We start from the raw sequence: 13823 nt of genomic DNA on the forward strand, positions 1-13823 counted from the left end.
CAGTCATCAAAATCAACCCTGATAGGTGTTGCTTGTCAGGGAGCATCCTCATCATTAGTCTAAAGAAGCGCTGGATGTTTTACAAAGTCTGTGCCTTCTGACTAAATATATATTAAACAGCAAAAACTGAAGGCAGATTTAGTCAGCTGGTAACATGATGAGCAGATCCTTCATGCAACTTTGCTTACACTGGTAGATGAAATCAACCTTAGGACAACACTCAAGCTCATTGTTACTGATCATTTATCATATAAACCCTATGTTCAGTCCCTGAAGGAAGCAGGACTTTTGGGTATGAAATCAATTCTGCCCTTACTCAATCACTCCCTTGCCCATCACTCCCTAGAGTGGTCTTCAAACTTAACTACATGCCCCTGGCTTCGAATGCAGGTAGTCCATCAGCAGCAATCCCATGATTCCTTCTTTCTGACCTCTCAGGCACCCAGTCATGTTGCAGAAAGGATGTGAGCCTGTTCCCACACTTTCTCATTTTGATCTCTACAGGCCAGGGACAAGGAAGCAGGGACAGAACCATGTGGAACAAGCCCTAACACTGTTGCCAAACTGCTGCCTGCACAGTCCATCTCCCCAGTGACCTAAACAGGCCCTGCCCCATGGGGAATTGTGTACCCACCTAACCCAGGCAACACCATAACACCACAAGCCCTGATATCTTTCACATATGGTGGCACCTGGTAGAACAGATCCAGTGGAGCAGGGCTGCCTTGCAGCTAGTGCCAAGGTACCTGGTAGCCAGAGATATTGGGGTGGACAAGAGCCCTATGGAGGTAGCACAAGACTCCTGTACATCTGTCAGGTTTAGGGGCAGGTTGCACAGGCTTCTTCTTATGAGGATAAATCCTACTTTTCCAAGACATTTTATGGGAGCCTCCATGACAGAATCATCCCAGGGGACTTTCAATATTGAATAGGTCGAAATGCAGAGCTTAGGAGAGTGTTGGTTGTAGCCATGCTGGTCTGAGGACCTAGGCAGACAAGATTCAGGAACAAGCACCCTGAAAAAGGATGTGTATGCCTGAAAGCTTGCAAAGAACAATTTTTCCAACAATTTAGTTCATCTAATAAAAGATATCGCATTTACCCAAAGAACCTTGTCTGGCGAGGACAGGAGAAGCACCCAGACAGCGCCAAAGGGGAGGCACTAACAGAGCAGAAAACTCAACTTGGGCACCTGGATGAATGCAGCCCTTGGTGCATGAACAGCAGGGACAGGCATGAACAGGCTGAGAGCAGGGTAGTGTTATTAAAAGGGTTGATTGTGTGCATTGAGAAGAAAGGGGATTGGAGAAGTGTGGTTTCAGCAGGTGGACAGGGATTTGGCAGACACAAATTGGGCCTGCAGGCCGGAAGTGAGGCTTATGATGGAGATGCTGACGCCTAAGGACACCAGCAGCCATGGCTTCAGCAAGACCAGAGCAGGACATCCAAGAGGAAATCATTTTTCCCACCTGCCTGGAGTATCTGACAGACCCTGTGATACTAGAGTGTGGGCACAACTTCTGCTAGGCTTGTATCACTGAACATTGTGAGACATGGGAAGAATATGGACCTTTGCAGTGTCCTGCCCATAGAGTCCAGATGCAGAAGGATACTTTCCAGCCAAGCTGGCAGCTGGTAAATCCAGTAGAAAGCTTTAAACACTTGGAGTAAATTCCTGAAGTTGAAAATTTGAGAGACACACAAGAAGAACGCAATCTGATCTGTGACAAGGATGAGGAGCCCTTTTCTGTGGTTTGTAAGAGATCCCCAGAGCAAAGGTTTCACCTAGTGCTGCTCATTGAGGAGGCTGTCCAGATATACAAAATAGGAAGCACTCTGATTTAATCTATTTCAATCCTTTCCTTCTCAGACGAACCTCAACTTTCCCATATAGAGCTGCGGTTTCTCTCGCTTATTCAGCGAATGCAGTAGTCATGGACTGAACCTCTCAGTAAAGGGAACTTCTGGCTAAAGGCCCTGAGCAATAACTGAAGAGTAAATTTTCTTGGAAGACCATATTCATGACCAGGGAAAACACTGCTATTACCCAGACATTTCAGCCCTCTTGTTGGCAGACTTTTGAAAATAGCTTGAAACCCTTTGAAAATCAGTTCAAAGTTGGAGCTGGGGGGACCCAGATCAGGGTGGCAGAGAGCAGGTGGCTGTTGTAGGTATAGCTGGGACCATGGCCTGTTGCTGCATGTGGCTGGGCAGAGGGGGGTCTACCTAATTGCCTGCAGTGAGTGCTGGATTCATACCCTGATGCAAGAAAATATATATATCCCCAGTGCTCTCCTGATGAAGGAAAATATATATCCCCAGTACTCTGGGTGCATTCCCACAAGCATGCACATATGGTTTGCAGCACTGCAGACCCACCTGTGGTGCCACAAACTACACATGTAGGCATTCTCTGCACTGCAAATTTGCAGCGTGGGGTGGGGGGTTGACACAGGAAGATCCCAGAGGCCCTGAGAGGCTCCCAGGATACCAGGTAAAGCTTCTGGGGCCAGCCCAGGTGCTTGTCTCTAGGGAATGCACAATCCTGCTCATAGAGATGTGCCCTCTGATTCTTATCATTCACAGGCATGACTTTTTTTCTGTAGTCCCTATTACAAATAATCCAAGTTCCCCTGAAACAAATAACCTGGGATTCCACCTTCAGGCCCAGGCTGTCCTCTGGGTGAGGTCCCAGCATGGTCTGGGCTGGTGCTCAGCAGACACAACTAGATAGACAAGTATCCCTTACTCTGCCCTTAGTAATTGCAGCAGGGACATTTAAGAGGAAGACACAAGCATATTTGTTGCTTTATTTATAAAGTCAATGCAAAGCTTAAACAAGTAGTTGAGAGCAACAGCTGGTAATGAGAACAGATGGGGGGGAAGGAAACAAAAATATTGAGGAGATTCCTAATGGCACTCAAAGCTCTCCACTACCCATGTGCTGATATACGGAATTAGCGAGTTAGTGTCACCTTTGGAGATATATGAGCAATCTCCCTTTTGCACTCTCTTTCCTGTTATCCCTCTTTCCTTCAGTCCTTTCTAGGCCCCCTCCCTCCCTTTTTCTCTAGCATGCATTTCCCTTCCTTGTTCATTTTCCTCTTGTCTCCCTACACACCTTTGTTTCCTAGCAGATCATTTCATTTTGGATTCATTTCTTTTCTCCTCAGGAATCTCCTTTCACTTGAATTTGACTTATGTGCCTTGCTTCTTCCTGTCTTGTTATCTAGTCTTTTGTTTAGCTTTAAAAGCAGAACTTGTCACAATAATGGGAAACATCAATTATCCTCATACAGGGTGTGTCTGTGGGAGACATTTACTGTGGAGCTGATTAGCTCTGCAATAAAATGGCAGCATCTATATGTGGCACTATTAGCTGCAGTAAACTAATAAACACCACTTTAGGATAGTTTTATCCAATACAAACACCATCCTATGGTGGTGTTATTTAATGTGCTGCAACACGCGTATAGATGCTGACGGGGCTGGTTGGGGCTTGAGGGTGCTTTAGTGCAGGGGCTGCCTGCTGGCTAGCTACACACTAAAGTACCCTTGTGCTCCAGCCAGCCCCTCTGTGGTACTTTGACCTGGTGTGGAACAGCCCCGGGCTGGCAGACTGACCCCCAGGGATCCCTGCCAGCCAGAGCTGCTCTGCCCTGGCTCAACATGCTGCAGTCCAGGGTGTATGTGCAAACTGCACACCCAAGAGCAAAAACTTCTGTGAGAACTGCACTAGAGTTGTTTCAGGCACACTGAAAGACATGCCCACAGACTAGGTAAAGGTGAGATCCACAGATAAAATGTCTGCCTAAGTTCTGCTTTCTAGAACAATGAGTCCTGAGACTCACAAGAGAAGCAGCAATTCTAAAACTAATCCTGAGTGATATATAGGACCTGGTTCATGGGGCAGTGGTAGGTGAGTCACTCTGAAAGAGGAATCAGGATGTAATCAGAATTCAGCTTTTTAAGGAAAGGAGTTAGGTAAAAACATCCACTGCCTTGATATTTAACTTCAGTAAAGTAAATTACACAAAAATGAAGAAATGAGTTAGAAAAAGGTTAAAAGGAAGAGCTGAGGAGGAAAAGGCCAGTTGGCAGCCTGGAAGGGTTTTAAAATATTGTGTTAAAGTCTTCAGGTGTGCTGCAGATCAAAAAAACTGTGCCTAGTGGTCCATGATTTAATAGCCAAGTTAAGGAGAATATGAAAGGCAAAAAGACATCACTTCAAAAGGGAAGGTATGTCCAAATGAGGAAAACAGGAACAATGTGCAAACGCTGAATGGTCAAATGCAAGAAGTCAGGCAAAAAAGAAGTGTTTTGTGAAAGATGCTGAAGTTAGCAATATACATTTTTTTTTTATAAAGCATCAGAAGCAGATAGCCCGCCAGACAGCTGATGTACAAGGTGCATTTAAGGATGACAGGGCCAGGGCAGAAAGGCTAAATTAATTCTTTGTACCAGTCTTTACTACAGAATATATTAGGGAGAGCCCCACACTGGATTAATTTTTCTAAAGAGAGAAATCTAGAGACAAATCAAATTGAAGTGACAGGAGAGGAGGCTGTAGAGCAAAGTGATCAATTAAACAGCAGCAAGTTGCTGGGAACAGATGATATTATTCACATGCCCAAGAATTCTGGAGAAACTCAAATGAGAAACTGCAGAACTCTTGGCAACAGTGTGTAATCTATCGTGACAAATAGCCTTTGTGCCACAGGACAGGTGAATGGCCAACATAACATCTATCCTCAACCAGGGCTCTACAGCAGAAAACATCACTGTTAGTGTATAAACCCATGGTGCACTCACGTCTAGAATGATGCATGCAGTTCTGGTCCCCACATCATGGAAAGGATGTTGTGGAATTAGAGAAAGTACAGAGAAAAGCAACATAGATGACCAGAGATATGGAGTAGCTGCCATACCTGGAGAGACTGAAAAGGCTAGGACTCATCAGTTTGAAAAGGAGAAGGCCAAGGGGGGGATATGACAGAAGTCTGTGGAATCATGAAGGGTGTGGATAAAGTGAATAGTGAACTACTCATCACCAACTCCCTGGTTCAAGAATTAGGGTCTTAGGGAATATATGTTATGTTCTTGGTCAGTCCTTCCATTGCTGAATTGTCTGTTCTTCCCAAGCTCGCAAATCCTAATTCATTCCTTCTCTGTCCCTGCTGCACCAACATCTCTTTATCCCACAGGCCTGAAATTAGTGATACCCCCTTTCCCTCAACAACCTGCAGAATTATGTTGATCACTGAAACCTCACCAGTGCCTCCAGGCCCCTCAGGGCACCTTTGCTCCTTCTGCAGTTCCAGGGGCTCTTCATCCCAGATCTAGTAACACCTGATAAAATGGGATAGGCTGGTTTATCCAAACTACAGCCTGCCATCTTAAGCAGGTTCTTAAGGGCTGGAGTTGGGTCATAAAGAGCAGTCTGTTTCTTCATTCCCACATGCATCACAGTGTGAGCTGGGATCCTCTGCAGACCCAAAGCCATGGGTGGATCTTACCTCCAGCAAACAAGGCTGGTGGAAAGGTGTAGATTGGATCCTCAGTATCAGCATCTAGAAATGCCACTTTCCCTCCTTCATAGTCCAGATACACCCGGACCCTCCTGGGGACCTGCGTCAGGGACAGGGGGGTAGGCCCAGGCCCAGTGAGAGCCCAGAAGTCACCCTCCCACCACTGCACAGCCCAGATCCCCCCCTCAGGGTTACGGCTGATCTGTCCCTTCCTCCTCACAGACTCTCTGGCGACCCCCAGAGCCCAGCCTTCCCCCTTCCCCACCTCCACTTCCACCTCCCAGCAGTGCTTCCCCGAGGTGAATCCCTCACGGCCCAGCACGCAGCACCACATGTCAAATCTCTCAGGTATGTCGGGCCGATCCTGCTGTGTATCTGCACCTCTGACACTTGTCCAATCCTCAGACAGGGAGAGCCAGGGGTGAGCCGTGTCTGGGTCCAGAGTCACCTTCACTGAGAGGGGAGAATCACAGCATCAAGGCAGAGCTCAGCTCTGGGGCAGGAGGGGGCCATCCCTCACCCTCGCCAGCAGCCCCATTGTAGCTGGGATTGTCTTGGACCCCAGAAGCTGTCTTGGCCCTGGACCTCTAAGGCTGAGCAGATACAGCCCTGAAGCTCCTCAGTCTGATACTGGGGAGAGCCTGGCCCTGGGGAAATGGGGAGGACGTGGTAGCAAATCCACAGGGAAACTCAGGAAAATCTCAATCCAAACTCCCCAGGCCCGAGCTCAGATGGTTTTGGTGCTGGACTGTGGGAAGTGAGGGGAAGTGAGTGCTATGATGGGACTTTTCTATGAATTTAAGGACAGTATCCCCAGCACTTACCCTTGTTATACGACTTCTGAGGTTCCCCCATACACTTTTCCAGGTCAGATGGCAGAGCATCTGCAGGAAGAAAGTGTCACAGAGATCAGCCGTGGTGCTGTCTGGTTCATAACACCTCCTGACCCAGCTCCTCCCTCTCTGTCCTGAGTGACTGTGACTGACAAGAGAGGCCCTGGCAGCTCCATCCTTGGCTACTGGGAGCTGCTGCTGCTGTGGCTAGAAAAGGTGCTAGATCAGCTCCTTGCTGCCCAGAGGGGAAGGAAGGGAGCTGCAGTTGTCAGGAGGGCATCAGAGAAGGAGGGCAAAAGGCATGAACCACATGGGGTCTTGGTGTTCAGCCCTTCCTGTCCTCCCATGGGAACAGAGCCACTCAACGGCAGAACACGGGGAGGTAAAAGTGGTGTCACCCCAGCAGCCCCTGCCAAAGGGATGTGGATCACAACTCTCTTCTCTTCTGTTTGGAGGGGTCAGTACACACCTTGGTGCCAGCTGGGGAAGTCCTGGGATCCACCAATTTGCCTGCCTGCTTCAGTAGCCTCTACTGGGGCCTCACAAGTGTGAAAAACACAAGGTGTGAAACTTCACCCAGGCCACACCCTATCCACTGTGCTCCTGTCCCCTCAGCTGCTGGCACTTCCCCTCCACTTCCCTCATCATCAGCCTGTCGAGAGGGGAAATCTCATAAAGTTTGGTGACAGAGATCCCCCAGGCTAGAATAATTCCTTTGGCAGAAGAGGGGTTCTCCTTTTTTACAAACCCTTGCATAAGATGAGGAGGTATATCTGAAACCCATTTCTAATTTAATGTAAAGTCCTGTGGCCAGAAAGAGTTAGTGTCCAATGGCTTTTTCCTGGAGCCGGCATTACCAGTGCAGTGGGTTCAGTTCCCCCTCTCATGAAAGAGACACAGTCTTTAGTAGGGTCAGACCCCAGATGATTCATATGCACAAATAAACTCTGGAGCTTATTACTCTGGAGGTTTTTTTTGCTCCTGGGAGCACCATTTTGACCATGCACCCAGGAACACAAAACTCCAGAGCATATTGCTCTAGTTTATTCATACATAGCACATGGAGCGTGGTTGGAGCAGCCTGGGCTGGCAGGGGACCCAGGGGTCAGCCTGCCAGCCCAGGGCTGTTCTGACCGGGCTCCATGTACTGTGGAAGTGCTGGCTGAGACACAAGGATGCTTCAGTGAGGGGAACCTACACCTCAACAGGCAGCCCCAGGGCAGAAGCACCCTTGTGCCCCAGTCAGCCCCCTCAGTTTATTAATCTACTGCGTCCTAATAGGGTAACACGTGCAGATGGTGATATTTTAAGTGCAGAACTAATTAGACAGCTCTGCAGTAAATGTCTTGTGTAGATGTGCCCCATCTCCTCACTCAAACACAGGAAAAAAATCCCTATTATAACCCCACACCCCTCACGCTCCCCAAGATCATTTGTTAGTACCTTGAAACTTCCTGAAAGTCTCCTTGAGAGTTAGATTTTGTTCAGACAAGTTCCTGAGTCTTATTTCCAGGCCAGGGGAAATCATCCCCAGAAGCTGGAACTCCCCTCTCTTGCACCTGTTGAAAAACAGTTGTATGTTATTCTGTTTTCCTTTTTTAATTCAATCTCATCCTTGGGAAAGATGCTAGATTGAGGGACTTGGAGACCAGTTTCCTTCATGTACTTCAGCCTCAGGGCAGGAGATAGTGCCACCTCCCACCATTGGGTGTTGAAAAATATTCTTCTTCTTTGAACTGTCCAGAAAATTTCTTGGAAAAAAAGTAGCTGAGACTCCATGGCCAGTTGGCTCATGCTCTGGAGGCCAGAATGATTCCCCAGGGATGAGAAGTGAAAGGCCCAGATTCCAGTCCTACAGTCCTCAGGCAGTCAGTCCCCAGGGATATAACGTCTCTGTAGGCCAGTCCTTCCCACCCCAGGGACAATCCCAGACTTTGTATTAAAGGGGGAAAAACCGGGATGCAAAATTTATCAATGATCTATATCCAAATGGTGACCCTGCCCCACACACTGTGCTGTGCTGCCCTGAGGAGCTATGACTACAACGTGATGTCCAAGCCTCTACTCAAAGTATGAAGGAGCGGCGTACCTTCTCAGTGAGCTTCTGATGTCCTAGGGGGGAACAAAAAGAGGAAAGAGTGAACTAAGTATCTCATGCCATTCCCTGAGAAGCCTCTTACTCTGGGGGGTGGGGGGATGCACTCTCTCCTCAGACTCTGAGTGCTACACATGAGTATCTGGGGAAATCATAATTTATTGATCCCCGCCCCCAGGCCCATGGGTTAGGCCTTTCCCTTCCTTGTGCAGGGATCAGAAGAGTTTAATGTGCCTCACCTGCAGGAGGTCACTTCGTGGCTGCTGGCACTTCTCCTCCATCTCCCTGATCAGGCTGTTGAGATGGGAAATCTGCTCAGAGAGTTTGCTACCAGTTTCCTCCTGACTCTTCTCTATCTCCCTGTCTAGCTCTCCCAGCCACGCCAACAGGAGTTGCTCTTGTTCCTTGAGGAACTGCCGCAGTTGCTCAAATTCAGACACAATCTTCTGTCTTTCGGCTGCTGCCTTTTGCTGCCATGAACAGGAGAACTCAGGTAGGGGAGGGTAGGAGCTTTGGGGAAAGCCAGGAGACACTTTGTAAGTCCCTGTGGGCCTGTCTGCAGAGCTTGGCCCTAGGAGCTCCCATGGTCTTTAACAGAAGTTGTGGTTACTCAGCCCTATCAGGCTGAAGCCTCAAGCACTTTGCCTGGCATCTTTGTGCTCTGTTTATATTTGGAAGGTTTCTCTGCAGCCCTGGGTGCTTATACCATATGCAAGGGAGAAGTTGATGGCTTCCCCGCTGTCAAGGAAGGCTCCCCCTCAACAGAGCTGAAGGCTTGCAAGCCCTGCAATGCTGCAAACCATGGTCACAAAACAACACACACAATTTCATAAACACACAGAGCAGGAGACACCCCTTCATCTTGATCACCAGGAACCACGAGCACCAACCTGATATTCCTGATGTTTCTGCGTTTCGGTCAGTTTCAGTTCTTCGAGCCTTCTTCTTTCTTCCACGAGATTCTCCAGGTGCATCTGAATTTGCTTCTGTGGGGAAGGACAATTCCTTGGGTGGGTTTTCCTTTGAGAAGGGAACAATCAAGCCTTCTCTCTGCCATAACCAGCTTTGCCTCCTTGCAACTGCAGTTCCGATGACTTTGGGGGCAGGAACAACTGATACTATTAGCCAAGCTACCAACTGTATCCTGGCTCTCTCTGATTACCCAAGTGGGTTACAGAATCAATAACAGCAGTAGGAATACTACAGTAACAGCAGAAGGAATAATACTGGACTGTACAGGAGCCAGAAGTATGGGGCTTAGACCACAGGGCAGCCTTCCCTGATGGTTTGGAAAGCTTTGCATTCAAGGGACTTTCTGCCTGGGTTGAGATGAAATGAGTGACAGACACAAGACTGACCAATGCCAGTCAGTTCTTTGCTGCCTGTTCAGCTCCTGCTGTTGCAGGAAGATTTGACACCAGAGGACAGCAGCAGCTCTTGTAGGTCTGGTGTCCTACATGCACCCATAGTGGCAGCCAATGCTTATCCCTGGAGGGGTGTAGACAGAACCTGAAAGAAGATGGCTTAATCTAATGCTAATCTCAGTCCTTACAGAAACCGTCTAGCATTTGATTTTGGAACGGAAATGGTGAGGATGAATCACTGGTTACATCTATGAAATATGAATTTTCATTTCTACCTAGGAGAACTTTTACAATCTTTGCTCTCTCCTTTGCCTGATGAAGGGTGAATGTGCCCGAAAGCTTGCAAATAAATAAAATAACTTGTTTGCAAATATCTAGTTGGTCTAATAAAAGATATCACCTCTTCCGCAAGTTTTGATTCCTGGTTACAGCTAAACTGCTATGAGCTTTGTCATCCAGTCTTGCAGTCCAGACAAACCTGGAAAAGCTTAAAGGGGATTAGTGTCTAATTTGCATCTTTATCACAAAGCAAGGAGGCCTGGGAGGTTTTCTCTTCTGATCTGTTACTTTCCCTAAGAAGCAGGAGTTCTGTCAGTGTTTGCTGAGTAACATTTTAGGAGGTTTCAAACTGAGGAGTTTGGGCTTTTCTAGCCCCTTACTGGATGGGCAGGAGCACTGAGGCTGAATGCAGGAGTTGTCTCCCAAGCTTTTTAAAAAACAGTCATTTTCTGAAAGCCAAAACACACACAAACAAGCCACAAACCCAAGAAAATGAAGTCACAAAGTACATGACAAAAATGATATCTCTTCTCAAATATCAATTACTTCAAGGCATTGGCAGAACCAGTTAGAATTCATGAAAACAAAGGGCTTGACATTACAGGTATGAAGTTTGGAGGAGACAGGCAATTCTATGATGGATTTTTGGATTTATGCACTGGAGATGTTGCTAATCCAGCCACAGAAGTTGAATTCTCTAAATTCTTTGAAAAAGAAAGTGCACCAAATCGTATTGCCACCCACAGCAGCACTTAAGACTTTTTCAACTTCCTGAATAAATAATGGTCATGTATAGGAATAGGGTAGTTTCTTCTGCAGCATTTTGTGAGCTGTTTTGTTCCCCATGCATTAGAAAGCATGCAAACCAGTCAGAATCTCAGGGTGGTTTTAATTAGGCCGTGCATGTTTGCCTGTATTTGGTAGAGTATTATTTAGCGCCTACTGTGCCTTGCAGATTTTTATCCTATCGCTGCTGTGATATAACAAGCAAAGAACACGACAACACTAATCAAAATAATTCTTTTCAAATTTAATTAAGTGAACACATTAGGACATATTTAGCCATTTTACCTGGACTTAATTCCTCAAGAGCACACTCAGGTTTCCATTAATGTCCTCATACAGGGCTGTCCAACTGGCAGCCCTTAAGGGGTTATTGTGAGGCCCCAGGCTCACACCCTGCCACTGCTCCCTGCATTGTCCTGCTGCAAAAGCAGCCAGTCTCCAGGCTTCCCTTTCCTCCTACAGCTCCTGCTCCTGGCCTTCACTCCAGAGAGTGGGGCAGTGCGGCAGCAGGGGGAGCTGAGGCTGAATCCAGGGCTGTGCCTGAGGTGGGGAAGGCATTGAAGTTGAACAGCCTTGGCATCATATAAAAATACCCACAAAATTTTGCTCCTGGCAACCGTTCCAATTCCAGTTCCTTATTTGAAAAACTGTTTCCAAAAGAATTCCACCTATAAATCACTACATGTCTTATCATGAAATATTTAACTTCTTTATATTCCATCGAAGATAATGAGCTTTTGCCTAAGGATCTGCAAATGTCAGATAAGAACTGACGCAAACAATAAGTGATCTGAGAAGAATGGGGAACCGGCTTCATGCCCCAGTTTTAGAATCATTCCCCAACATCTCGCTAACCTATAATGTGCATCTCCAAGAGCACCCGGTTTTAACAGAAATGATTTGAAACAGAAGGACATGATCCTACAAATCTCTCCATTTTTCTTGCCTCATTACAGGACGTGTGTGTGCGTGTGCGTGTGTGTGTGTGTGTCGGGGGGGTGCATGTGTGTATAGGGAGGGGGTGTATGCACATGTGTGTATGGGAACGTATGTGCGGACTCTGTCATATAAAAAACTACTCTGGATTCAGTGCTACAGTTACAGGAGTAGCAGTGGCAGAAAAAAATTCAACTGCAGCAAACCCAGCTGCACACAGTCTGACCCGACCCAACCCGACACCCCCTTACCTTGTACCGCTGGGCAGCCTCCTGGATGGGAGCCACAGCATAAGCCTGGTGTGCCCAGGACCCACGGCAGATCAAGCACAGAGGTTTTTGGTCCATTTCACAGAAGAGCTTCAAGGCCTCTGCGTGTTCCTCACATACTGGCTCCCCTCTTTCAGCCGCCCTCATACTCAGTCGCTTCACTACATCTGTAACAGTCACCAGCTGCCTGTTGGGCCTGAGGTTCCTCTGGGGAAAAGTCTGTCTGCACTGAGGACAGAAGATGTCTGAATGCAACCCTTCCTCACATGGGGTGATGCAGGCTTGGCAGAAGTTGTGCCCACAATCTGTAATCATCACTGGATCCTTGAAGAACTCCAGGCAGATGGAGCAAGTTGCGGCATCCTGGAGACACTGTATATGGTTCTCCGCAGCCATGGCTCTCAAGGGAGAGCAACTGAGAATTAGTTTCACTCTCTGGGGCCCAGAAACATGCTCTGACCTATATAGCTGGGTGTTTCCGTTCCTGAAGAATGGCTGTTTCCTGTTGAAATGGCAGAAATCCATGATTAAAATAACAGCAATTAAAGGCATAGTGAAAATTGTTAACGCTTTGTGTATCAGTAATGGGGGCAGTTACCACAGAAACAGAACCTCTTAATTACTTTTAGACACAAATTCAAAGCCCCAAACATATCTGAATGACACTTCTAAAAATCAAACACTTTTTCAGCCTAAAACTATTGAAAGAAGACATTTTAAGATGAACATTTCCCTTTTGCCCGTAGGAAAAAAAATAAACAGCAAACATGCTTCAATTTGTTTCTTATTTCTCAAAAATCCCAGTTCCCATTTCAAAAGCTCTTCGGCTATGGACTGACATTGCACATGTAGAAGCTCAAAACCCATTTGTAGCACTGGGAAAGTGGAGGGAACAGATGTGTGTACCCCATGTGGCAGTACTACATGTTCTTGTTTTATGCAAGAACTTCTCTGTAGCACTACATATTCTAGCACTGCAGATAACATCTCTACAATTACATGCCCTGGATCCCCAGCATCCTTCAGGGTGCATCAATATGAGATACTTTACTGCATGGTAGACTAATCTAGTGCATAGTAAAACAACACTGTGTAAACTTTCACAGCAGGTACTGCACAGTAAATTAAGCTAATGCAGTTTTCTACTAGATTAACTGCTCATTAGGCACTGTGCAGTACTGCTTATATAGCAAATTTGCTCCCAGTCAACCACACCAGCAAGGGGCCACAGGGGATGGAGGAGTTCTCTGTCCCTGGTCCTGGTGCTGGGAGCCGATCAGTGCTGGGATGGAGTTGCTTTCTGATCTCCCTGTCTTGGCGCTGCATGGTTCCCAGCTCCCTACAAGGCAAGGAATCCCCACCCAACAGGGGGCTTGATAGCAGCTGCCCTACAACTGGCACAGCCCAGCCTGGGGGTTGCTGAAAGCTGTGTCCCCTGATGTGCACAGGGCCAGGAGAGCTGTTGGCTGCAACAGCAGCTGTCTCCTGGCACCATGCACATCAGGACTCCTCCCAGAGTGCATGGAGCCAGGAGACACCTGTTGTTGCAGCTGGCAGAGCTTTCCTGGCCCTGTGAGTATCGGGATCAGCTCTCATGCCCCCTGCCAGCACTGGCCTAGCACCCTGAGGAAGCCTGGGCTCCTTTGGCTGCTGTAGGGGGGCAGAGCAGGGCAGGAGCTCTGTACTGGGCTGCTCCCACTGGGAACAGATTTGCTCCCAACAGGGTGCACATA

General features: G+C 47.5%; 1 protein-coding gene across 1 annotated transcript; it reads right to left on the reverse strand.

Annotated features, from left to right (window-relative positions):
• Window positions 1–2796: 2796 nt before the first annotated feature.
• On the reverse strand, window positions 2797–12551 carry LOC109317259 (zinc finger protein RFP-like). The gene is made up of 7 exons (XM_019545851.1): window positions 12073–12551; window positions 9347–9442; window positions 8696–8926; window positions 8451–8473; window positions 7805–7920; window positions 6353–6412; window positions 2797–5981 (listed from the first exon to the last, which is right to left on the reverse strand). Exons 1-7 carry the CDS (start codon window positions 12484–12486, stop codon window positions 5464–5466), a joined length of 1458 nt encoding a protein of 485 aa, XP_019401396.1. The 5' UTR covers window positions 12487–12551; the 3' UTR covers window positions 2797–5463.
• Window positions 12552–13823: the final 1272 nt, after the last annotated feature.

The sequence above is a fragment of the Crocodylus porosus genome, unplaced genomic scaffold, assembly GCF_001723895.1.
Source record: "Crocodylus porosus isolate Cpor-Errol unplaced genomic scaffold, CroPor_comp1, whole genome shotgun sequence".
Lineage (NCBI taxonomy): Eukaryota > Metazoa > Chordata > Crocodylia > Crocodylidae > Crocodylus > Crocodylus porosus.

Coding starts and splice junctions, on each gene's coding strand:
- LOC109317259 (XM_019545851.1), bottom strand. CDS start 12,486: ATGGCTGCGGAGAACCATATACAGTGTCTCCAGGATGCCGCAACTTGC. Junction 8,474..8,695: donor CACGAAGTGACCTCCTGCAG/GTGAGGCACATT, acceptor GTTCCCCCCTAG/GACATCAGAAGCTCACTGAG. Junction 7,921..8,450: donor ATCAGAAGCTCACTGAGAAG/GTACGCCGCTCC, acceptor GTTTTTCAACAG/GTGCAAGAGAGGGGAGTTCC.